This window comes from Onychomys torridus, chromosome 7 (genome assembly GCF_903995425.1).
Source record: "Onychomys torridus chromosome 7, mOncTor1.1, whole genome shotgun sequence".
NCBI classification, from domain to species: Eukaryota; Metazoa; Chordata; class Mammalia; order Rodentia; family Cricetidae; genus Onychomys; species Onychomys torridus.
In genome coordinates, this window is record NC_050449.1 from 15,662,471 (window position 1) to 15,684,759 (window position 22,289).

Genomic DNA, 22,289 nt, shown 5'->3' on the forward strand with positions numbered 1-22,289 from the left:
CCCCTACCCACTCCAACACAGCAGAACACCCTCCTGGCTCCCCCAAAACCGCCCAGCTCCGCCCCACTCTGCCGGGATCTGGTTCAATTCCGCAGCCCTGCCGCCTCCGCCTGGGGCTTGAGCCAGCTTGTACCCCGGTGGCACTCACGGGTCCCTTCAGAGAGGTCGCTAGCCCAGCAAATGCAACCATCAAACCCAGAGCTATGCGGGGAACGAGGCTCCCTTGTGCCTCGGGGTCCAGCCGGGTACCCCCAAGAGATCACGTCCCCCAGAGAAGAAATCCCTGCCTCTACCCGGGATTCTGTCACTTTGGAGCTGTGGGGGTTCCTTTCCAAGGAGCTGCTGCGGGGGCTACGGGCACCACGCCCCCCCTCCGGAGCGCCCCCCAGCCCGAGTGGCCACTCACGATTTTCTCCGAGGAGCCCGCGCGGGACACTGTGCTGTTGAGTCCCACGAGTGAGGGCAGCGTCTGCGACATCCAGTTAGTGACCATGGCCATGGTGCTCAGCACCGCCCCGATCTTGAGCAGCGGCACCGACATCGCGCCCCTCGCCTCATGCCCCGCGCCAGCACCCCAAAAAGCAGGTGTTCTTTCCCTTTTGCTCGGCACTCAAGCTGTCGCTTACCCACCCCACGGGGGGTGGGGATAGAGGGCCGCGGTAGCAAGATGACCAGGTCCAAGGGGGCGGTGGCCCGCGGGATGGGGATGGGGTGACACCGGGGACGCGCGGCTGCGGCTCTGCGCGCCTGGCGGGCTCAGCTTTATAAGGCGCCGGCTCGGCCACCCCCTCCCGCGCCACCGCCGGGCACTTCCAGCCGCCGTGACGTCACGGCTCCGGCCCTGGAGCCAGCGGGGCTGGGGGGAGGATAGGGGTGCACCACCCGGCCCCCCGCTTCCCCGCAGAGCTGCTGGCGGACCTTCCCCCACCTGCAGAAGTGGGGACATCCCCTTTCAGCGACACCCTCGCCCCTCCCCCGCCGCCGCCGCGGCATCCCCAGCCCCGCCCCCCAGCCACACACATCCCCCCCCCCCATCTTCGCTGTAGTCCCCTCTGTACCCCGGTGACGATCCCCAGGCTCCCCTGCATGCAACACTCCCTCCCCCAGACCGCTATGTTTCAGCAGAAAGAACCCACCGCACACCTCCCTCCCAACGCTGACACGGGGTGGAAGTCGGGTGTCTCCACCCACCTGCTCGGTCGGTGCGGAGCCGGGTCCCGAGCCCGCGACGCGCACAGAGAGCAGTGCGGGCCGGGCTTTGGTGCTCTCCCGAGCGCCGGGGACTCTTTTCTCCTGGCTTCCCTGGTCCCAGACCATCTGAAGGGGATCCCCGTGAGTCCGGGACCAGGGAAGCCCAGAGCGACGGGCACGGACTCTGGAGTGCGGGTCACTTGGGCAGTAGGAGGGTTTCCCTGCTCAGGCGAGGGCGGCGGTGCGGCTCGGGACTGCCGCCGACCCAGACAGTTCTTTTCGCAGTCAAGTCCCAACGCAGGGTTTGACTCACTACTTGAACTTGGGGCGGAGGTGGGGAACTTAGACACCTGGCTCCTCCAGCACCCAGGAACCTGCTCTGGGCCGGTCCCCTGGGGAGGGAGGGAGGCTGGAAAGCGCAGCGGGCGGCGGGGTGGGCGAGGAGCGCCCGCGCGGTCGCCTTTCCCCGGCTTTGCACTCACGCCCCCTCCTGGCGTCCCCGCATCACCTCCCGCCGAGGCCGCCGTCGCCCTCGGCCGGCCGCCGCCGCCGTCTGGAGGCGGCGATGACTCAGGCCTTTACCGCGCCGGCCGCTAGCGGAGCCGGAAGCGCCCCACCTCGGGGTGCCGGGGGTCCCGAACTGTCTCGACCTCACTGAGAAACAAGTTCTGCTCCTAGGCGATGTCCAGCGAAGCCCACGCCGGTCTGTCTGTTTCCACATCTGTAAAGTGGTCCTGGGGACCTCGTGAGTCAGGTATGTGTAGTGAGTCAGGCTGGAGGTGGCCTGCGGCTCAACTACAGACCAAAGCCCATGAACACTGCATTAGGAGACAGCCCCGACTTGGGGAAGGCCTGGCTCAGTGACAGAGGCTTGCCTAACAGGTCTGAACCCCGGGCTCCATCCCCACCACCACCAAAAAGGGTGAGGGGAGCGATGGCTCCGTGGGTAAAGTGCTTTCCACAAAGCCTGGCAACCTGAGTTGGATCTGTAAGAGCCACTCAGTGGAAGCGACCGACTGCCCCAAGATGTCCTTCGACCTCCACTAGAAGGCGGTGGCCACGTAGCCACCCACCCCACCCACCCCACCCCGTTAGCACATTAAATACCTGCAAAAAGAAATTTAAGGGGCATAAGAAATAAAGGAAGAGGGCTGGAGAGATGGCTCAGTGGGTAAGAGCACTAACTGCCCTTCCAGAGGAACGGGGTTCAACTCCCAGCACCCACATGGCAGCTCACAATCTCTAACTCCAAGATCTGACACCCTCACACAGACACACATGCAGGCAAAATATCAATGCAAATAAAAAATAAATAAATTTTTAAAAAAGAAAGGAAGAAAATGAAGTGCAAATAGGTATCAAAAGGAAGTGGGTGGAGACGTGTGTGTAGAGGCCCGAGGTATATATGGAATGTCTTCTTCAGTGCCTCTCTGCCCGGTTTTATCAATTATTTATTTAATTTAGTCTTTTTATTTATTTAGTTAGTTTTGAGACACAGTCTCACTGTGTAGCCCTGGCTGGCTTGGAACTCACAGAGCTCCCGCTGTCTCTGGGATGCAGGGACTAAAGGCACACCCGGCTTCCGCCTTATTTTTTTGATAAAGTCTCTCCCTGAACTTGAAGATCCCTGATTCAGCTAAGCTGGCCAGTCTAGGAGCCGCAGAGCGCCCCCTGTCTCAGCTTCCCCAGCAGTGGAGGGCAGGCATGCCCTATCCGACTTTTGATTTAGCTGTTGGGGATCTGAACTTGTTCTTGGACAGTGTGTATTCTAGGACTGAGTCATGTCCCCGCACACGAGCACACCTTTAAACACAGTGACTAGGGAAGGTAACAGTTAAGCCACACCAGAAGGCGAAGGGTAGAGCCATTTCAGTACCAGGAGAAGATTTTCCAAGGTGGGGAAACCTCAGTGCAAAGGACCTGGGGCTCGCAGAGCCGACTAGAGCGGGAATGAGCCATTTAGTCAAGCAGGGGAGGAACCTAAGGTCACCTGGCTGCGGTGGGCCTCCTGGCTTAGGGAATGACACACTTCCTCACCTCCTCACCTTGGGTGCTAGGAAACAGGACTGAGCACTTAGAGAACACTCCTCTTCCCAATCCTCCATGCCTCTCAAGCTCCCCTCTAACTAAAGATGTCCTGGGCTGGCAAGACTGCCCACTGGGTAAAGACACTAAACCTGAAATCCCGGGTTTGATCACAGGCCCCATGTGGTAGAAGGAGGAAGCAGACACCCTCAAACTGTCACCCCACCTTCACATGCTTGCCATAGCACGCGCCCACACACACAAAATAAACGTAATTTAGTAACCTTCCAGTCTCCATACTCATTCCCTTCTCGAAACACCTTAACGTTTCCTCGCTCTGTCCCTGCCTCTCTGCTTTCTCCATGTCTAGATCTTTCCACCTTCCCTACTACCTGTTTCTGCGTGTTTATTTGACTCATTGAACCTTTCTCCTGTCTCAGGACCTTTGCACTTGCTGTCCTTGATAGCTGACAACATTTTCCTGCGGAGATCCCGTTGGCCTGTTCATGCCCTTCTCTTAAGTCTCTGCCATGGTGGGGGTAAGCAACATGCCCTGTCCTCCAGAAAATGACATTTCCTAGGACTTTGCCCACTGGCTTCCTGTCCAGCACAAGCCTTGGGAAGGAGCAGGTAGAGACTGGGAAGTGGGAAGGTGGGAGAAGGGGGGATACGGCTTCCCTTTCTTTCTGCTTGGAGTGGTGTGGGGCTTTTTTTCTTTTTCTTTTTCAAAATTTCTTATTACATTTACTTATTGTTTGTTTGTAGATGTGGTGAGACACAGGAACGACTTGTGGGACATTGTTCTCTCTTCTGCCTAGTGGGTCCTAGCACATGTGTGGAGGCCAGGAGAGGGCATCAGCTGTTCCGTATGGCTCTCCATCTCTTCCTTTGAGGCACAGTCCCTACCTGAACCTGGGCTCAAGTTTGGCTAACTGGAAACCAGAGAGCCCCATGTTCCTTCTGCGTCTGTGTCCCCTGAGAGGTTCAGTCCCAGGCATGAGTGTGACTCTGTGTGACCTGTTACCCAAGTAATGGGATCCAAACACCCTCATGGTTGTTCAGCAAAGCCTTTAACTGCAGAGCCATCTCAGGGGCTGTGGGGGAGGGGTGTTTCTCATAGGGGATACCCTCATCTCATATCAGATGTACATATCTGACGTCAATATCAGGTATCTTTTTGCTAATTGAGTCAGGGCCTGTCAGTCAAACTAAGAACTTGCCAATCTAGACATGCAGCCAGCTCCTTATCTCTGCCTCCCAGATGTCTGGGTCGCCTGCCCAGCATTAAAGTGGACCCTGGACTTCTCAACTCAGGTCTTCATGCAAGCCATTTCCCCAGCCCTGAATGTCATTTTTGTTTTATTTATTTTTAATTTTATTTATCATTATAATTTATTTTTGGTTGTGTTTGCTTGTTTTCTGTGCTGGGGATGGAACTCAGGGCCTCATACATGCTAAGCACACATTCTGTCTTGGATTCATACCCCTAGCTCCAATATGGCTGAATATTACCTGAAGAAATTTCCTTGGCCACCTCCTCTAAAGTCAGAGAGCCCTTAGCACCATCTGCCTTTACCTTGTTGAAGTACTTCTTTATCAGATATTTTTCTTCAGTGCTGAGGATCAAGTCCAATGTCTCAAGCATGCTAGGCAAACACCCTACCACTGAGCTACATCTCCAGCCCCCATCCCCTATGGGAGGACAGGGTCTAATGTAGCCCAGGCTGCCCTGTATAGGCAGGGGTGACCTTGAACTCTAGCTTCACCTCTAGGAGTTGGAATGGCAGTGTGTGTAAGAAATTGCTCTTAACTGGTTGACCAAGTGTATCTCTGACCAAGGCTTATTTGTGGTCGGAATCTCCACCGAGAGTTCACGCCTCAACATCTGCCTGTTTCTCAGACTCTCTGTCTGTGTATTTCATGAGGCAAACAACTCGTGCTACCCACTACAATTAAAAGTATCAGAGGGGGCTAGAGAGCTGGCTCGGCAGAGCACTGGCTACTCTCCTGGAGGACCTGGGTTCAGTTCCAGCACCCACATGTCAGCTCTCAACAGTCTATAACTCCAGTACCATGGGATCCAATGCCTTTTCTGGACTCTCAGGGTTCCTGTACATATGTGGTATACTTTTGTTCAATCAGGCACATATACATAAAAATAAATACTTTTTAAAAAGAGTGTGTGAGAGGCTGGGGAGATGGCTCAGTCCATAAGGTTCAGATTCCCAGAACCCATGTGCAAACCTGGTGTGGTGGCCCATGCCTGTAATCTCTGCCTTGGGGGGTGGGGTATAGAGACCCTGGGGGCTCTCCAGGCAGCCTAGCTGGATCAGTGAGTTTCAGGTTTAGTGAGAGACTGTCTCAAAAAATAGTAATGAAATAGAGAAGTGATTGAGGAAGACACCCAAAATCAACCTGTGACCGCCACATACATGTGTACCTATGCGCACACGCGCACATGCACACACACACACACACACACACACACACACACACACACACACACAAACACAGTATCAGAGCTGGTCTGTCTCTGTTGGTAGAGTGTGCCCCTGTATGGATGAAGCCCTGGGTTCCATGCCCTGTGTTGCATAAACCAGGTATGGAACATACCTATAATCCCAGCACTTGGAAGATAGAGGCAGGAGAATTAAGAGTTCAAGACCAGCCTCAGCTACATAGTGCAGCTCTATAGGGAATTGGAGACCCTGACTAAAAATAGAGTATTAAGCATCAGGGAGGGTCCCATATCTGGTACCCCTACCTCTGCTACTAGGAATACAAAGTGTTGCCACTGTTTGAGCTACAGCTTGGTAACTCTGAGAAAGCTAAGCAGGAGTTATCAGAAAACTCAAGGATCCGTCTACCCCAGAGGAATCAAAAGGTGAATTCACAGAAAGACACACATGAGACGTTCATAGCAGTGGGTTTTCCAATCCTGAATAAACCAGCTGTCCGCTACCTGGCAAGTGGGCAATCAGACCAGACACACATCTAACAGACTTGCAGCCCACAGATGAGGCGCTATCAATGCCTTGGACCATGGCAGGATTTTCCTAAGGAAAAAGAAGCTGGAGAGAAAGACCACAGAGTTTATGATCCCACTTATATAAAATGCCCAGAAAAAGGCAAATCAACAGAGGCAGGAAAGACAGACTAGGAATCCCTGGTGCCGAGGAAAAAAAGGGGGGGGGGGTGAGGGTTGTTAGCAGGTGGCAGAGGCTGGATGGAGGCTGGTCCACAGGCAGGCTACTCAGGGTATGTAAGCCACATCTGCAGGAAACAACTTTATTTGTATTTTATTTTTTAGACAGAGTCTCATAACCCAGGCCTTGAAATCACTATGCAGCCAAGGAAGGTTGACCTGGAACTCCTGATCTTCCTGCCTCCACCTCCTGAGTTGGGGGATAACAGGGCTGCACACCACCCCCACCCCCACCTCCAATTTATTCAGTGCTGGGGATGGAACCCAGGGCTTTGTGCATGCTAGGCAAGCACTCTGCCAGCTGAGCTACATCCCAGTCTGATTTTACAAGGGTTCGCTGTGAAGTCTTGCCCTCCTGGAGCTGGCCATGAAGCCCGCACTGGCTTTGAACTTGCAACAATCCTTCTGCCTCTACATCTGAATGCTAGAATGAAGCCTCATGAGTGCCGCTCAACCTAACAAATATTCCCGCCCTTACACACTGTGATGGCTGTCTTTGGTTGTTAACTTGACTACACCTGGAATTAACTAAAATCCAAGAGGCTGGGTACACCTGTGCTGAGATGTCTTTCTGTATGCTGTGAATATGTGTGGCTCCCATTGGAAAATAAATAAAGCTGCTTTGGCCTATGGCAAGAATGCTTACAGTCAGGCGGGAAATCCAAGCAGAGATCCGGAGAGAAGGGCGGAGTTGGGGGAGACGCCGGGCTGCTGCTGAAGGAGCAACAAGTGACCAGGCTGTGGTAAGTCACGGCCACATGGCCACACATAGATTAATAGGAATGGGTTAATTTAAGATGAAAGAGCTAGCTAGCAAGAAGCTGAAGCCACAGGCCATACAGTTTGTAATTAATACGAACCTCTGTGAAATTATTTTATAAGCAGCTGTGGGAACATGGGTAGGAGAGAGTTGTCCCGACCGAGGGGCTGGGCAGGACACAGAGAAACTTCCCTCTACACACCTGTGATAGATTTTTTTTTTTCCTTAATACACCTTTTTTTTTTTTTTTTTTTTTAGATATTATGTATACAGTGTTCTGTTTGCATGTATCCCTGCAGGCCAGAAGAGGGAGCCAGATCTTATTACTGATGGTTGTGAGCCACCATGTGGGTGCTGGGAATTGAACTCAGGACCTCTAGAAGAACAGCCAGTGTTCTTAACCTCTGAGCCATCTCTCCAGCCCCTTCATACACCTTAAATCCAGATCTTTTGAGGTAGGAAGCTCCACCTCGAATCTGGGCCACGCCTTCTGGTGGCAGCCTCCATAAAGGACAGGGAAGAAGGAAGGAAGATTACTCTCTCTGCCCGCTTGTCCTCACTCTCCCTGGCAAGTCCATTCCTTCACTGGCACTAGAGCCTACTTCTTTGGGATTCCAGCATATACTGAAGACCAGCTGAGACATCCAGCCTTGTGGACTGAAGAGCAACTGGCTTCTTGTATTTTCCAGTGGTAGACAGCCATCGTTGGACTAGCTGGACCACAGCCTGTAAGCCACTCTGATAAATCTCCAATATTTCTAAAGAAATAAATGAGTATACATACACATATATTCACTCTATCAGTTCTGTTCCTTTAATACACACACACCACCGAATTCTGGCTTCACCCCACATCCTAGGCGTGGCCCTGACAGACCCACAGAAACTAGAGCTTATGGCTCAAGCCTTCTCCTTCCTCCACAGTCCTTTTCCTCATGACACCAAAGCCAGCTCTTAAGTGTGTGCATGCCTTGTCTGTACATTCATGAGTGTGGGTGCACATGTACACTTGCTCAAGTAGGTAGGCCAGGTGTCTTCCTCTAGGGGTCCCAACTTGTGTTTTTTAGTTTCATTTTTGTTTTTGAGACAGAGTTTCACTGTGTAGCCCTGGCTGTCCTGGAACTCACTTTGGAGACCAGGCTGGCCTCGGACTCACAGAGATCCACCTGCCTCTGCCTCCCGAGTGCTGGGATTAAATGTGTGCACCACCACTGCTCAGCTCCACTTATGGTTTGACAGAGGGTTCCTCACTGAATGTAGAGCTCATCAATTTGGCTGTGCTGGCTGTCAGAGGCCCCACAGATCCCTTTGCCTCTACATCCACTAGGATACAGTGCACACAGTGGCACCTGGCTTTTCATGTGTGTTCTCAGAGTCCAAACTCAGGTCTTGATGCTTGCATGACAAACACTGACTGACCTATCCCCTCACCCCACCCCTTTTGGAGTCAGGGTCTCACTGTGTCATTCTGATGAGGTTAGAACTCTCTATGGAGACCAGGCTCCCCTCGAATTCACAGAGATCTGCCTGCCTCTGCCTCCCAAGTGCTGGAACTAAAGGCATACGCTACTACACACAGCTCTAAACCCCATTTTATACAGTGGTAGAGTGCTTTCCCAGCATGCACTCTGTGTTCAATATCCAGAACAGCAGATTAAATAAACAAGAAAAACTTGAGGTAGAAGCACAGAGGTGCTGAGAAACTTTCCCAAAATCACCCAGCATTCAGCCTCAGAGTCTATTCGGGGCTGATTCATTTGAACTGATTCTTTTTTTTTTTTTTTTTTTAATATTTTTTATTATGTATACAGTGTTCTGCATGTGTCCTGCACACCAGAAGAGGGCACCAGATCTCATTACAGATGGTTGTGAGCCACCATGTGGTTGCTGGGAATTGAACTCAGGACCTCTGGAAGAGCAGTCTGTGCTCTTAACCTCTGAGCCATCTCTCCAGCCCCTTGAACTGATTCTTAGTGGGGAAGAGTAGAAGTGGACACTACCTCATGTTATATACAAAAATCAACCCTCTGTGATCTGAGAAGATAGGTTAGGGCATGAGGACCTGAGTTGGATCCCTAGAACTCACATTAAAAACAAACAAACAAACAAACCACAAAAAAACATTGACAGTCTTGCTAAATCCCACCAGCCTGCTAGGCAGTAGTGGAAGGATGATAATGGGAGTAACCAGCCACTATCTGCTGGATTTGAGGCCTACTCCACAGAAGGGAACCTCTACTGAGTTGTGTAAACCTCATCAGAGGCCCATGGCTTGTGAGGTCAGAGCCCCTAGGGGGCCACCTACCCCTGTTGTTTTGCTTAACGGGCAAGTTGTCAAACGGCCTTCTAAGTATTTCCCTTCTACCCATAGGTCACTGCTGCTGTCTGCATCTCTCTGCAGTGTGCAGCAGTTAATGCAGACTCATAACTGCAAAGTGCCGAACATAGTCACTGTTGAGTGTCAGCACTAAATGGGACATCTGTATCAAACCGCCCCATCCAGCCCCCAGACCCAGGACCTGGGGGTCATCCCAGGCGAGGAGGCATGAGGACTGTAGAGGCCAGAGGATGGGGAGGAATGCTGTGACACGCTGTGGCACGCTGTGGCACGCTGGCCTCTGACATGCCACGCTATTGCAGTCACAAACTTCCTATGGTCACCTACACAGGACCCAAACGAGATCAACAGGAAGCACTGACCAGTGTCTATGGGTTTAAAAAAATAGGAAAGAACATAGAGGTGGAAGGAAATGTGTTGGGGGGTATTGGGGGAAAGTGGGACAGAGTCGTTGGGAGTGGGCATGAACAAGATATGTTGCATACACGTATGAAATTGTCAGAAAATAAATAAAAGATAGTTTTTAAAGAAGAAAAAAAACCCAAGTATGCTGGTACATGCCTGTATCCCAGGCAGGAGTATCCCTGCAGCTTACTAGCCAGCCAGGCTAGCCTACTTGGTGAACTCTGGGTCAGAAAGATTATCTCCAAAAAATAAAGTATCTGACTCTTGAGGGATAACACTCAAGGTTGACTTCTGACCGCTACACAAATGTGCACACACATCCCACACATATGCATCCACACTAACACACACACATAATCAACCAGTTCTGGATGGATTATCCATCTAACAGTAAAGTTTTGAAAGAAGACATAGAAGAGTTATCTTTGTTTCCACGGGTGGGGTTTGATGGTCAGTTTTGACTGTGAACTTGGTACAGTCTAGTTCACCTAGGGAGCAAATCTCAATGAGGGACTATCTAGCTCAGGCTGGCCTATTGGTATGTCTGTGAGAGACTGTCTTGATTATATTAACTAGGATGAGAAGACCCAGCTCACTGTGGGCAGCATCATTCCCTAGGAGACAGCATTTCCTGAATAGCTCAAGAGTAAAGGAAACCAGATGAGCACTAGATTGAATTCCTCACTCTCTGTCCCTGACTGTGGGGTCAATGCAACCAGCTCCTAAAACTCTAGTCACATTGATTTCCCTGCTGCTGCTGTGATGGACATACCCTGAAACTGAGTGAAAACAAACATTTTCTCTCCTACCTACTTCTGCCACACAGTGGCAATATAAGGCAGACACTGGAAAAGGTAAAGTTTTCTCAAACAGTGGCACAAGTCTGTAACTTCTGCTGCTTAGGAGGCTGAGGCAAGAAGATCAAGAATGAGAACCTGTCCCAAAATAAACAGTAAAAAGAGGGCTGGGGATTTGACTCTGTGGCTAGAGAGCATTCCTAACATGAAGCTCTGGATCCATTCCCCAGCACCACATAAACCAGGTGTGGTAGTGCATAACCTGTCATCCCAGCACCAGGAATCGAAAGAATGTGACAGGTGGAGTCTGACTCATAGAAGGGTTAATTTGCATATCTGCCAGAATATTTGATGCGTGCTACAGTGGGAGTATGGGGGTCAGAGGTCAGCTTACAGCAGCCAGTTCTTCTTCTTCCTCCTCCTCTTCTTCTTCTTCTTCTTCTTCTTCTTCTTCTTCTTCTTCTTCTTCTTCTTCTCCTTCTTCTTCTTCTATAGGGTCTTTCTATGTACTCCTGGATGTTGTGGAATTCACTTTGTAGATCAGGCTGGCCTTCAGCTCACAAAGACCCACCTGCCTCTATCTCCTGAGTGTTGGGATTATGTGCCACTATGCCCAGCCTTGCAAGAAATTTCCTCAACATTGGAAAACTTCAGCAGAATTTCCTACATAACCTAGCATCTCACTTCTGGTCATATATAACAGATTGTCACAATTGATTGATTGATTGATTGATTGATTGATTTTTGAGACAGAGTTTCTCTGTGTAACAGCCCAGGCTATTCTGGAACTTTCTCTGTAGACCAGGCTGGCCTTGAACTCACAGAGAACTGCCTGCCTCTGCCTCTGGAGTGCTGGGATTAAAGGCACAAGTGTGTGTGTGTGTGTGTGTGTGTGTGTGTGTGTGTGTGTGTGTGTGTATGCATATGAATATGTGCACATATGAATGTAATGCCCACCGGGGCCAGAAGGGGGTGTCAGATGCCCTAGAGCTGTAATTATAGGTAGTAGTTGTGAGCTATCCCTGTGAGTGCTGGAAACCAAACTTGGGTCCCCTGAAAGAGGAACAAACACTCTTAACTGCTGAGCCATCTCTTGGTGCCCTGAGTCCCAGACTCCCCATGGACAAACTCATCTACTCCATAGGACTTAATCATATCTCCAAGGCCAACTTGGGGTAGCCTCTGTAGTCAGAATACTGAGTGAGAGTTTCCAGCAAGGATTAAACCAGGTTGTCTGGGATTTCACTAGAAATGATGAACTTTTGGTGCACTTGGAATCAAGTTTTGACACTTCTGTGTTTTTTGTTGGTTGCTTCTTTTTCCTTTTTTTCCTTTTAAACAAGATTTATTTATTATGTATACAGTGTTCTGCCTGCATATATGTCTGCACGCCACAAGAGGGCACCAGATCACATTACAGATGGTTGTGAGCCACCATGTGGTTGCTGGGAATTGAACTCAGGACCTCTGGAAGAGCAGTGTTCTTAACCTCTGAGCCATCTCTCTAGCTCCTGTTGGTTGCTTTTTTAAAATATTGTTTCATAGCCGGGCGGTGGTGGTGCACGCATTTAATCCCAGCACTTGGGAGGCAGAGGCAGGTGGAACTCTGTGAGTTGGAGGAGTTCAGCCTGGTCTACAGAGTGAGTTCCAGGACAGGCTCCAAAAATTCACAGAGAAACCCTGTCTCAAAAAAGCAAACAAGCAAGCAAACAAACAAACAAACAAAACCCCATTGTTTCATGTAGCCCGAGATACCCTCAAGCTTGCTATGTAGCCAAATATGACTTTGAACTCCTCATCCTCACGCTTATACCACAGGAGTGCTACGTCACACCATCTCTGTGGTGCTGGAGATGGAGTGCAGGGCTTGGTGTGCCAGGTCAGCACTCCACCAACTGAGCCATCTGCACAACCCAAGGTGAGCTTTGTTTGTATTGATTTTGAGAGACAAGGTCTTGTTATGGCCTTGAACTCATGATGAGTATTATGATAATTTATCTTTGTGTGTGTGTGTGTGTGTGTGTGTGTGTGTGTGTGTGTGTGTGTGCGCATGTGTGATTTATTTATTTTATGTGTATCGGTATTTTGCCTGCATATATGTCTGCTTACCTTATGAGTGCCTGGTGCCTGTGGAGGTCAGAAAAGGACATCAATTTCTCTGGAACTGTAGTTATGGGTGGTTTTTAGCTGCCATGTGGGTGCTGGGAACTGAACCTGGGTTCTACGGAAGAACAGCCAGTGCTCTTAGCCACTGAGCTGTCTCTCCAGTCCTTGTGTCTGCTCACAAACAACTCGATAAATTCTGAAATCCTTAACTTAGAATTCAGTCTTTCAAGCCAGATCACAACCATTCTTTCCACATCCATACTCAACCTGAGTTCCCATCCCTGATAGGTTGCTGCGAAGAGGACCTGAGTTCTGTCCCTGATAGGAACCTTTGTGCTTCCAGTTCATGTCAGCTTGGGAAATGATCCTCTGTATACAATGCTTGTGTATTGTATACAATACACTGCACACAATGACATTGAACCATGCCCCAGCCCCTCCATGGGGGCTTCTAGGCAGGGGCTCCACAGCTGAGCAATGCCCCTAGACCCTTCTTATTATATTTTCTTTCTTTCTTTCTTTCTTTTTTTTTTTTGAGCTGAGGATCGAACCCAGGGCCTTGTGCTTGCTAGGCAAATGCTCTACCACTGAGCTAAATCCGCAACCCCTTTCTTTCTTTCTTTTTAGATTTATTTATTTGTTTGTTTATTTATTTATTTATTTATTTATTTGTTTGTTTATTTATTATGTATACAATGCTCTGTCTGCTGTGTCCTTGCAGGCCAGAAGAGGGCACCAGATCTCATTACAGGTGGTTGTGAGCCACCATGCCGTTGCTGGGACTTGAACTCAGGACCTCTGGAAGAGCAGTTGGTGCTCTTAACCACTGAGCCATCTCTCCAGCCCTTCTGATTATATTTTCAAACCAAGTTTTGCTAAGTTGTCTATGCCAGCCTTCAACTTTCAAGGTTTGTGCTGTAGCCTCCAAGAGGCTAGGATGAAGGCATGCACCACCATGCCCAGCTCACATCAGCTTTTACTTGTGGACTGTCACACACTCCAGAGCAAGCTGTGTCTCATCTCTCCATGTCTTCGGTGACTTACTCTGGAAGGACCAGAGAAACAAGGAAAACAAGGTGTCCATCTCTTGGTGTATTTACTGTGCTTTTCTTGAGGAGGATACCTAGAATGCTCTGGGCTTCAGCGATGAGGAGTTATATGGCCTCAACTGACTCTGATTTTGGATTTCTTTATTTTTGTGCAGTGATATTTTATAGTTCTGTCTTCAAAGTAGGTCTGAACAACCAGTAGTACAGATCATTGTAAAGGGGCTGGCAAGAAGGCTTAGCAGATAAAGGGGATTGCTGCCAAGAGGACCCGAGTTCTGTCCCTGATAGACACTCACATGATGAAAAAGAGAACTGACTTCTGAAAACTGTCCTCTAACCTCCATGGTCAGACAGACACATGCCCACAGGAAAATAAACAAATAAATGCCATTTTCTAAAAAGGAAAACAAAATAGGAACTGGGGAAATGGCTCAGTGGGCAAAGTGCTTGCCACCCAAGCATGAGGACCTGAGTTCAGATCCCCAGGGCCCATGGACATGTCAGGTGGCTGTGGTCTGCTTGTAATCTCAGCACTCATAAGATAGAAGTGGTATCCTCAGAGCTGGCTGGCCTGCTACACTAACCGAATCAGCATGGTCCAGGTTCATGGAGGGCTTGTGATGTAATATAGAACAGAGAGCGACCTAGGAAGACCCCAGATGCCAACCTCTGGCCTTCACATGGACATACAGCCAGATGCCAACCTCTGGCCTTCACATGGACACACAGCCATACACATGCAAACATGTACACACACACACACACACACACACACACACACACACACACACACACGGTGAGGGGTGAAGGATCAGGCACCGGGAGACACCTGGGTTTACTGGTGTGGAGGTGAATATACTTTTGAAACTCACCTCATCAAATCTGGGTTCGAACCAACCTGCTGTTTCCTGCTTCCTCTGAGATTGGCCTGAGGCATGGATGGATGAAGTGTAACAGGACTGGCTGCCACCCTAGGGATTCTTGGCTCTCTAAATGTGGAGCACAGTGTGTCACCCCTGGATTCACTGGCTGGCCAGCCCATACTTGGCGAGCTCCAGGCCAGTGAGAGATTCTTTCTCAAAAAACAAAGTGAGAAGCTGGGCAAGATGGTAGCACACGCCTTTAATCCCAGCACTGGGGAGGCAGAGGCAGGTGGATCTCTGTGAGTTCGAGGCCAGCCTGGTCTACAGAGCAAGATCCAGGAAAGGCTAAAAAAAAAAGAAAGGAAAAAAAAAGTGAGGCTGGTGAGGTTTGGAGACCAAATGGGCTTGCTGCCAAACTCAAACCAAAGACCTGAGTTCCATCCCTGGAACCCAAACAGTGAGGGAACTGACTCGTAAAAATTATCATCTGACCTCCACATGCTCTGATTTCCACATGGGCACCAGCCCAAGAACTCTCCCCTCTCCAAATAAATAAATGTGATTAAAATTTAAAAACAAAAACAAAAAACAATTGGAGTGCTTCTGAGAAGCCCTAGTTGAGGTACTTCTGTTCTTTGTATGTACACCTGTGCGCGCGCACACACACACACACACACACACACGCACACACACACACGCGCGCGCGCGCACACACACACACACACACACACACACAAAACCTCACGGCCTGCACAAACTGCATTCCACCACTAGGTGTCACCCCAGCTCCTTAGTTTCGGGCCCAGCCCCAGGAGGCTCTTCATGCAGCGGATTTTCCGCCCCAGCCAGCTGGGATGTTAACACCTAGAAAAACCTGAGCACGTTCAGCATCTCCACTCTAAGTGGCAGCATCCTTTCGTGGGATTTCAGCCTCGGCTTGACACCCACGACTTCAGGCACCTCCCTTGGCACAGGGGTCCCCACTTCTCCAGGGGTTTGCTTTCTGAAGTTGCAGTTAACAGCAATCAGAAAACATTCTATGGAAAATTCCAGAACTGTGTGAAACATACATAGGTTGTTTTGTTGTGACAGGGCCTCATTTTGTAATTTAGGCTGCCCCCAAATTAGTGTCAATCTCCTGCCTGTGATTCTGAGAGTTGGGATTGTGGGTGTGCACCACCACACCTATTTCATGTGGTGCTGGAATGGAAGCCAGGGATTCATTCGGATGCTGAGCTACACCCCAGCCTGATCTGTTTTTGTTTTCAAACTGGGGGTGGGAATCTCATGTAGCTGAAGCTGCCCTCAAATACTCTGTTATATGGTAGGGGATGACTTTGAACTCCTGACCCCCCACCTCCATCTTCCAATCTTCCAAGTGCTAGAATTATAAGCATTTGACACCATACTCAGTTCTTCTTCTTCTTCTTCTTCTTCTTCTTCTTCTTCTTCTTCTTCTTCTTCTACTTCTTCTTCTTCCTCTTCTTTTTGGTTTTTGAGACAGGGTTTCTCTGTGTAGTTTTGGTGCCTGTCCTGGATCTCGCTCATGTAGACCAGGCTGTCCTCGAACTCACAGAGATCCACCTGGCTCTGCCTCCCGAGTGCTGGGATTAAAGGCGTGTACCACCACAGCCCGGCCATACTCAGTTTTATGTGATGCTGAGGATTGGAACTTGGAGCTTCGTATAAAGTAGGCCAGTGTCTTGTCAACTGGCCACACACCTCCAGCCCTCAACTTGATCCTTAAATTTTCAATTGTGTGCTCTTCTTAGCAGGCGAGGAAATGTTTTCTGGGGCACAAACCATCCCTTTGTGCAGCGTTTCCACTCTCTGTATGTTGCCCTCCCTCTAGCTACTCAGCAGCTCTCAGTTTTCAGGTTGGCTGCTGAGGCACCGCAGTGTTTAGGTTCAAGTAGCTTGTTCCACTTCATAATGGTCTCAAATAAATTATTTTAGACGATGGTCAGGGAAGCCTATTTGGTGAGGGGGAGGTTTGAGACAGGGTTTCCATCCTGGAACTCACTCTGTAGACCAGGCTGGCCTCAAACTCACAGAGATCCTCCTGCCTGTGTCCCAAGTGCTGGGATTAAAGGTGTGCGCTACCACCACTGGCTCAGGGTATCCTTCTAAGAGGAAGTGATTTAAGCAAAGGTAGAGGAGAGGGCATTGAAATGATTGTTCCTGGAGGAAAACATTACGGATATATGAAAGAGCATGGAAAGTGCAAAGGCCCTGGGGCACATGGTTAAACTGAACTGGTTATTCCCATCCTGTGGGGACCCCAGAAAAGTACTGGTCCTAAGCTCAGGTAAGCTTAGGTGAGCTTAGGTGGGTGTTGGGTGCACACCTGTCATCCCAGCACTTGAGAGGTGAAGCAGGAGGATCAGGTGTGCAAGGCCATCCTTGGCTATGTAGTGAGTTCCATCCTGATCTACATGTAACTTTGTCTCAACAAAAACTAAAATAAAACAAAGCTAGATTCAGGGGGGATTTCTCAGGTGTCAGGAAGAAGCTGACTCGCCAAGGAGATGGCAGCTTCGGGGCTGCCTGGGTCCCTGGCAGCTCTCGGCCACTCAAGAATCATGGGCTGGCTGGAGAGCTGGCTCAGGGGGGTGAAGTGTTTATGGTACAAGCATGGGGACCCGAAGTCAGATTCCCAGGACCATACAAATGACAAGCAGAGCTGCACAGGCCTGTAACCCCGACTGGAAGGCAGAGACAGAGGAGCGCTGCAGCTCAGTGGCAGCCTGCCACAGTGGGAGCTCTAGGGCCAGGGAGAGGCACTCAAAAACTAAGGCAACCGGGCAGTGGCAGTGCACACCTTTAATCCCAGCACTCAGGAGGCAGAGGCAGGCGGATCTCTGTGAGTTCAAGGCCAGCCTGGGCTACAGAGTGAGTTCCAGGACAGCCAGGGCTACACAATGAAATCCTGTCTTACTTTTTTTTAAAAAAAATTAAAATTTGGGGCTGGAGAGATGGCTCAGCTAAGGTTAAGAGCATTGGCTGCTCTTCCAGAGGACCCGGGTTCAATTCCTAGCACCCACATGGAGGCTCACAACTGTCTGTGACTCCAGTTCCAGGGTTCTGACACCCTTACACAGACATACAGGCAGGCAAAACATCAATGCACATAAAATAAATAAATAAATCATTTAAAAGGAAAGGAAAGAAAAGGCACTGAGCCCTGAGTCTGACCAAGGTGAAAGGACAGAACAGACCTCTCCAGCCCCACGCTCTTCCACACAGTCTCAGTGACAGGCACGGGCCCACAACATAAAATAACTGAAACATAATAAAGATAAGATCTAAAAACTATTTTTAAAACAAGGTGGAGAACAATTGACAAAGACACTCAGCTTGACTTCTGGCCGACACGCGCGCGCGTACACACACACACACACACACACACACACACACACACACACAGAACCACGCCACAGTGACCAGGACCTAGAACAAGAGACCAGTTCTAGCCAGGCGGGAATGCCTCTGACAAGCGCTAACTCCTCCTCATTCACGGTCACAGCTTCTCTGTGGTTCTGCCTGGCTGGGCTTCTTTGCCCCCCCCCCAACCCCAAATTCATCTTCCCTCACTCGGCTGGGTCCACAGCAGGCTCCACACTGCTCCCTCGGGGCCTTTGCGCATATTAGCTGTTCCTCTCGCCTTGAATGCCCTTCACCTGAAAGCCTTCCTCACTCACCGCCTCCAAGTTACCTCTAATTCCACTTCTTAGAGACACCTTCCTGATCACACCAGCTCAGAGAGTCCCTCCCTGCCCCCATCTCATTTGATTCAGACTTAATTTTATGTACTGGGCATGGGGGCAAACACTCAGGAGGCAAAAGGCAGGTGGATTACTGTGAGTTCGAGGCCAGACTGGTCTACAAAGTGAGTTCCAAGAGAGCCAGGGCTACACAGAGAAACCCTGTCTTGGTGGGGGAGGGATACTTTTATTTTTTAATTCATGTGTATGTGTCTGTGCATATTTCTGGGGTCAGACAGTGGGTTGCATCCCCTGAGCAGGACTTACTGGTGGCCATGAGCTGCTCCATGTGGGTGCTGGAAATCAGACTCCAGTCCTCTGCAAGAGCAGCATCCTGGCTACTTTTTATTGTGAACTTAGGAAAAGGGACCTTCAGTAGAGGGATCGGCCAGATCAGCTTGGTCTGTGGCCATGCCTGTGAGCGTTGGTCTTGACTGACCGGAAGGCCTAGCCAGGTGTGGGCAGCAGCATCTCTAGGCAGGTGGACCTGGGCTGTATAAGAAAGCTGGCTGAGTGTGAGCCAGGGCGTGAGCCAGTAAGGAGTGCTCCTCCACGGCCCCTTCTTGAGTGCCAAAGAAACCCCCTCCTCTAAGCTTTCTGTCAGAGTGCTAAAGCAAGACAGAAACCCAAACAGACCCCAAGGGCTGCTGACCGCTGAGTGGCTCTCCAGATCCTCTAATCTCCTTTACCATGTGTGTGTGTGTGTGTGTGTGTGTGTGTGTGTGTGTGTGTGTGTGTGTGGTGTGTGTGAGTGTCTGTGTGTGTGTGTAGGGAGGTAGGCAGCAGGCCAGGCTGGCCTTGAACTCACAGTGTAGTGAAGGTTGACCTTGAATTCTGATTGTCCTCACCCAGGTTACAGGTGTGGGCCACCATGCTTAGCTTCCTACTTGTGATTTTCCCTATCTGCACAGGATTATGCATGGATGCAACTCTTGGCACTGTTTTATACGTTTTTGTGGTTTCATCTGTCTGCTGCGCCTGAAGGTCAGCTCCGGGAGGGCAGGGCTTCACTGTTTAATCAAATCTGGTGATTGAACGGCTGAGGAAATGATTTCTAAGAAAGGCTCCGTTGGGACTGGGGAGGAGGGTCTGGGACTAGACGGAGAAATCTGAGAAGAAGGGCAAGGTGGCCTCCCTCGGAGCCCCACCTCTCCCTCCTCTCTTTCCCTCCCCTCTCCCTTCCTCTCTCTCCCCGTACGGAGCCAGGCCATATTAACCACAGGCTATTATTTAGCCATCATGAGGTGCCCCCTAGTGGCCACCTCAAGCACTGCAGCCAGTGACTGCTGCCCCTGGAGACCGGACTCCCATTTCCCCACTTCAGCCCCAGCGTGCTCTGACATGTGGCCCCGCCCTCTCCCTCTGAGTAGCCCCACCCCCATCAGCCCCGCCCCAAGCCCCTCCCTCCAGTCTTGGGGTCTCTCAGCAAACTGGCCCTGGGACTGGAAACCTAAGGGGGTTCAGTCACCCCCAGAAATTAAAGCCTTCCTTCCTGGCTCATTTTTTCCAGCTATTTTTCAAGTGTATGTGGGTTTTTTCTTTTTTTCTCTTCACACGTGGTGTATGTATTTCTTTTGAGCTCAAATCCTGAGTGCCCACTGTGTGCAACCTGGGGCACCTTGCCTACCCTGCGTGTTTGTGCTGCCACGGGCCGAGAGCAGGAGACCCCACCTCTTCTGGTGGAAATCCTACATGGACCCTAACCTCCGTCTCTGCCAGCACCCCTCAGTAAGGAAGGGGTGATTACAGCTCATTCCCCGCTTGTCTTAATCAGAAAAGGGAAAGGTGACCAGATCCTTCTCATTCTGAGTTCCTACCCGGAAACCCCGCCTAGTCATGTCTCCCAAGCAGGGTAAACCGGTGGGGTGGATTATTTAACAAACGGGAAGCGTGTAGGTTCAGGACAGACTCGCCTCAGTTCATCCTCTCTGTGCTACTCCTGAGCCGTCTGGACTCAAGCAAGTGACTTAACTTTGCTGTGCCTCGGTTTCTCTATCTCTTAAATGGGGGTAACCCTGCCAGCATAGGATCCACAATGAGGGCTCTCAGAGGGTTAAGACCCTTAGCTCCCGCGGTTTGTGATACAACCCTGAGCATCAGACTTTCTCCAACGTTTGCTATTATGTTACAGTTTTATTGATACCAGCTTCCTCCTGACTCCCCCCTACACACACACACACACACACACACACACACACACACACACACACACACACGAGATCTTGGGGTATTCCCACCCCCAAGATGGAGGAGGAAGGAGATTTCTCAATAGTAGAAGAAAGCTTGGACCCTCCACGTTTTGTAAAGCTCTCCTAGCTTGCCCAAAAGATGGGGTACCACAAGGAGCCACCTGCTTCTGCCAGACCAGGAATGGAGTATGCACAGAGCCACCACGCACAGGGCCTGGATGTCACGTTTGCACACACAGCTTGTCACCCTGAACACCCCGTTTTAGAGTGATGTATTCAACCAAAGGCATGGAGTGCCCTCACATGGCCACACACCTGACAGTCACTCGAGTTTTGGACAACCCAGGCATCTGGGCACAGCCATGAGGACAACTGTCACACCCCGTCATTATTGACATCCAGCAGGAGCTGAACACAGGAGATTCACAGGTCCTCATGCTGGGTCACACAGCCAGTCACAGACCCACAACTCCTATCATCACACCCTCGGGTCACCCCGCCCCCACTGTCACTCCCACACTCTCCCACACGTACACGCTCCCTCTCCCAGTCACACCCCAATTCACTCACATTTGGACACACACACAAACTCCCCGGGGTCACACCCAGGCACAACACAAAGACACACGTTTCCCCAGCACCCGTGAGCAGCAAGCACCTGGAGCACATCTCTGTCAGTCATTCCCACGTGAGTCCCGCCCCCTTCCCCACTCTAGGGGTGCAGGCAATGGATGGGGGATCTTTAGACGCTTAATCACCCTAGCCATAATGGGCAAGTGACAGGCGACACCCCAAAGCCCCCCTGAAGTTTCCCTCCCCAGTCTCACAGCCAGATGGTGGGATGTGAGCTGTGGTTCATCGAGGGGTTTGGAACCCCAAAACTAGAGTCTCCCCAACCTCCCCACCTTGAGGTTGCATTGGGTGTCCCCAGGGTTTCCCCGAACGAGGTGGATGTTCCAGCCCCTCCTTTACTGCGACCTTCCCCATAAGCCCCTCGCCATCCTGCAGCTTTTGGAGGGGGAGGCTGGTGGGACCCCGAAGCTCTGGTTCGCGGGATCCCTCCGAGCCCGCGTCCCCTCCAGGGCTCCCCGGCGCCCGCACCTGCCCGCGGGGCCCCTACCTGTCCGGCGAGGCCTGGGCAGAGCAGCCACAGCAGCAGCGACAGCCGCGGGACCGTGAGCGGCCACATGACGCGCCCCCCACCCGACAGGCGCCTGGGGAATGGGGACCCGCCGCCAGGCGCGACCCCGCCCGCCGGCCCGCCCGCCCGCCCGGGCGACCCGAGCGCCTCCACCCCGCCTAGCCCGCGGCCGGGATTCCACCCCACCCCCGCCCCGCGCCCAGCCTTTGTCGCGGGCTCCGCCCCAGCCCCGCCCCCAGCCCCGCCCCCAGCCCGGCTCGGCGACAGCCCCGCAGAGTGGGGCCCCTGCCAGCAGGTGAGGAGCTGACATGGGTGCGCGAGGGGAGCCGGGGACCAGAGCCGGCAGCCCCCCATTCCCCATCCCCTTAAACCTAGATGTGAAAGGTCAGGAGATGGGGGAGGGGGCTGTCACGTGCTTGTCAATTCCATCTTCCTAGGATTTTCCCACGATGAAGA

At 51.1% G+C, this 22,289-nt stretch overlaps 1 protein-coding gene across 2 annotated transcripts in view; it reads right to left on the bottom strand.

The window, feature by feature from the left end:
* Nucleotides 1-21,939, bottom strand: part of Olfm2 (olfactomedin 2) — an 81,445-nt gene extending 59,506 nt beyond the window's left edge. The window contains exon 1 of one of the 2 annotated variants that reach the window (XM_036193508.1): nucleotides 21,813-21,939. In XM_036193508.1, coding sequence (XP_036049401.1) covers nucleotides 21,813-21,881 — 69 coding nt within the window. In that variant the 5' untranslated portion in view covers nucleotides 21,882-21,939. Of the gene's footprint in view, nucleotides 1-406; nucleotides 905-21,812 lie in introns of those variants that run through there. The other variant, XM_036193507.1, reaches the window with a different exon arrangement.
* Nucleotides 21,940-22,289: the final 350 nt, after the last annotated feature.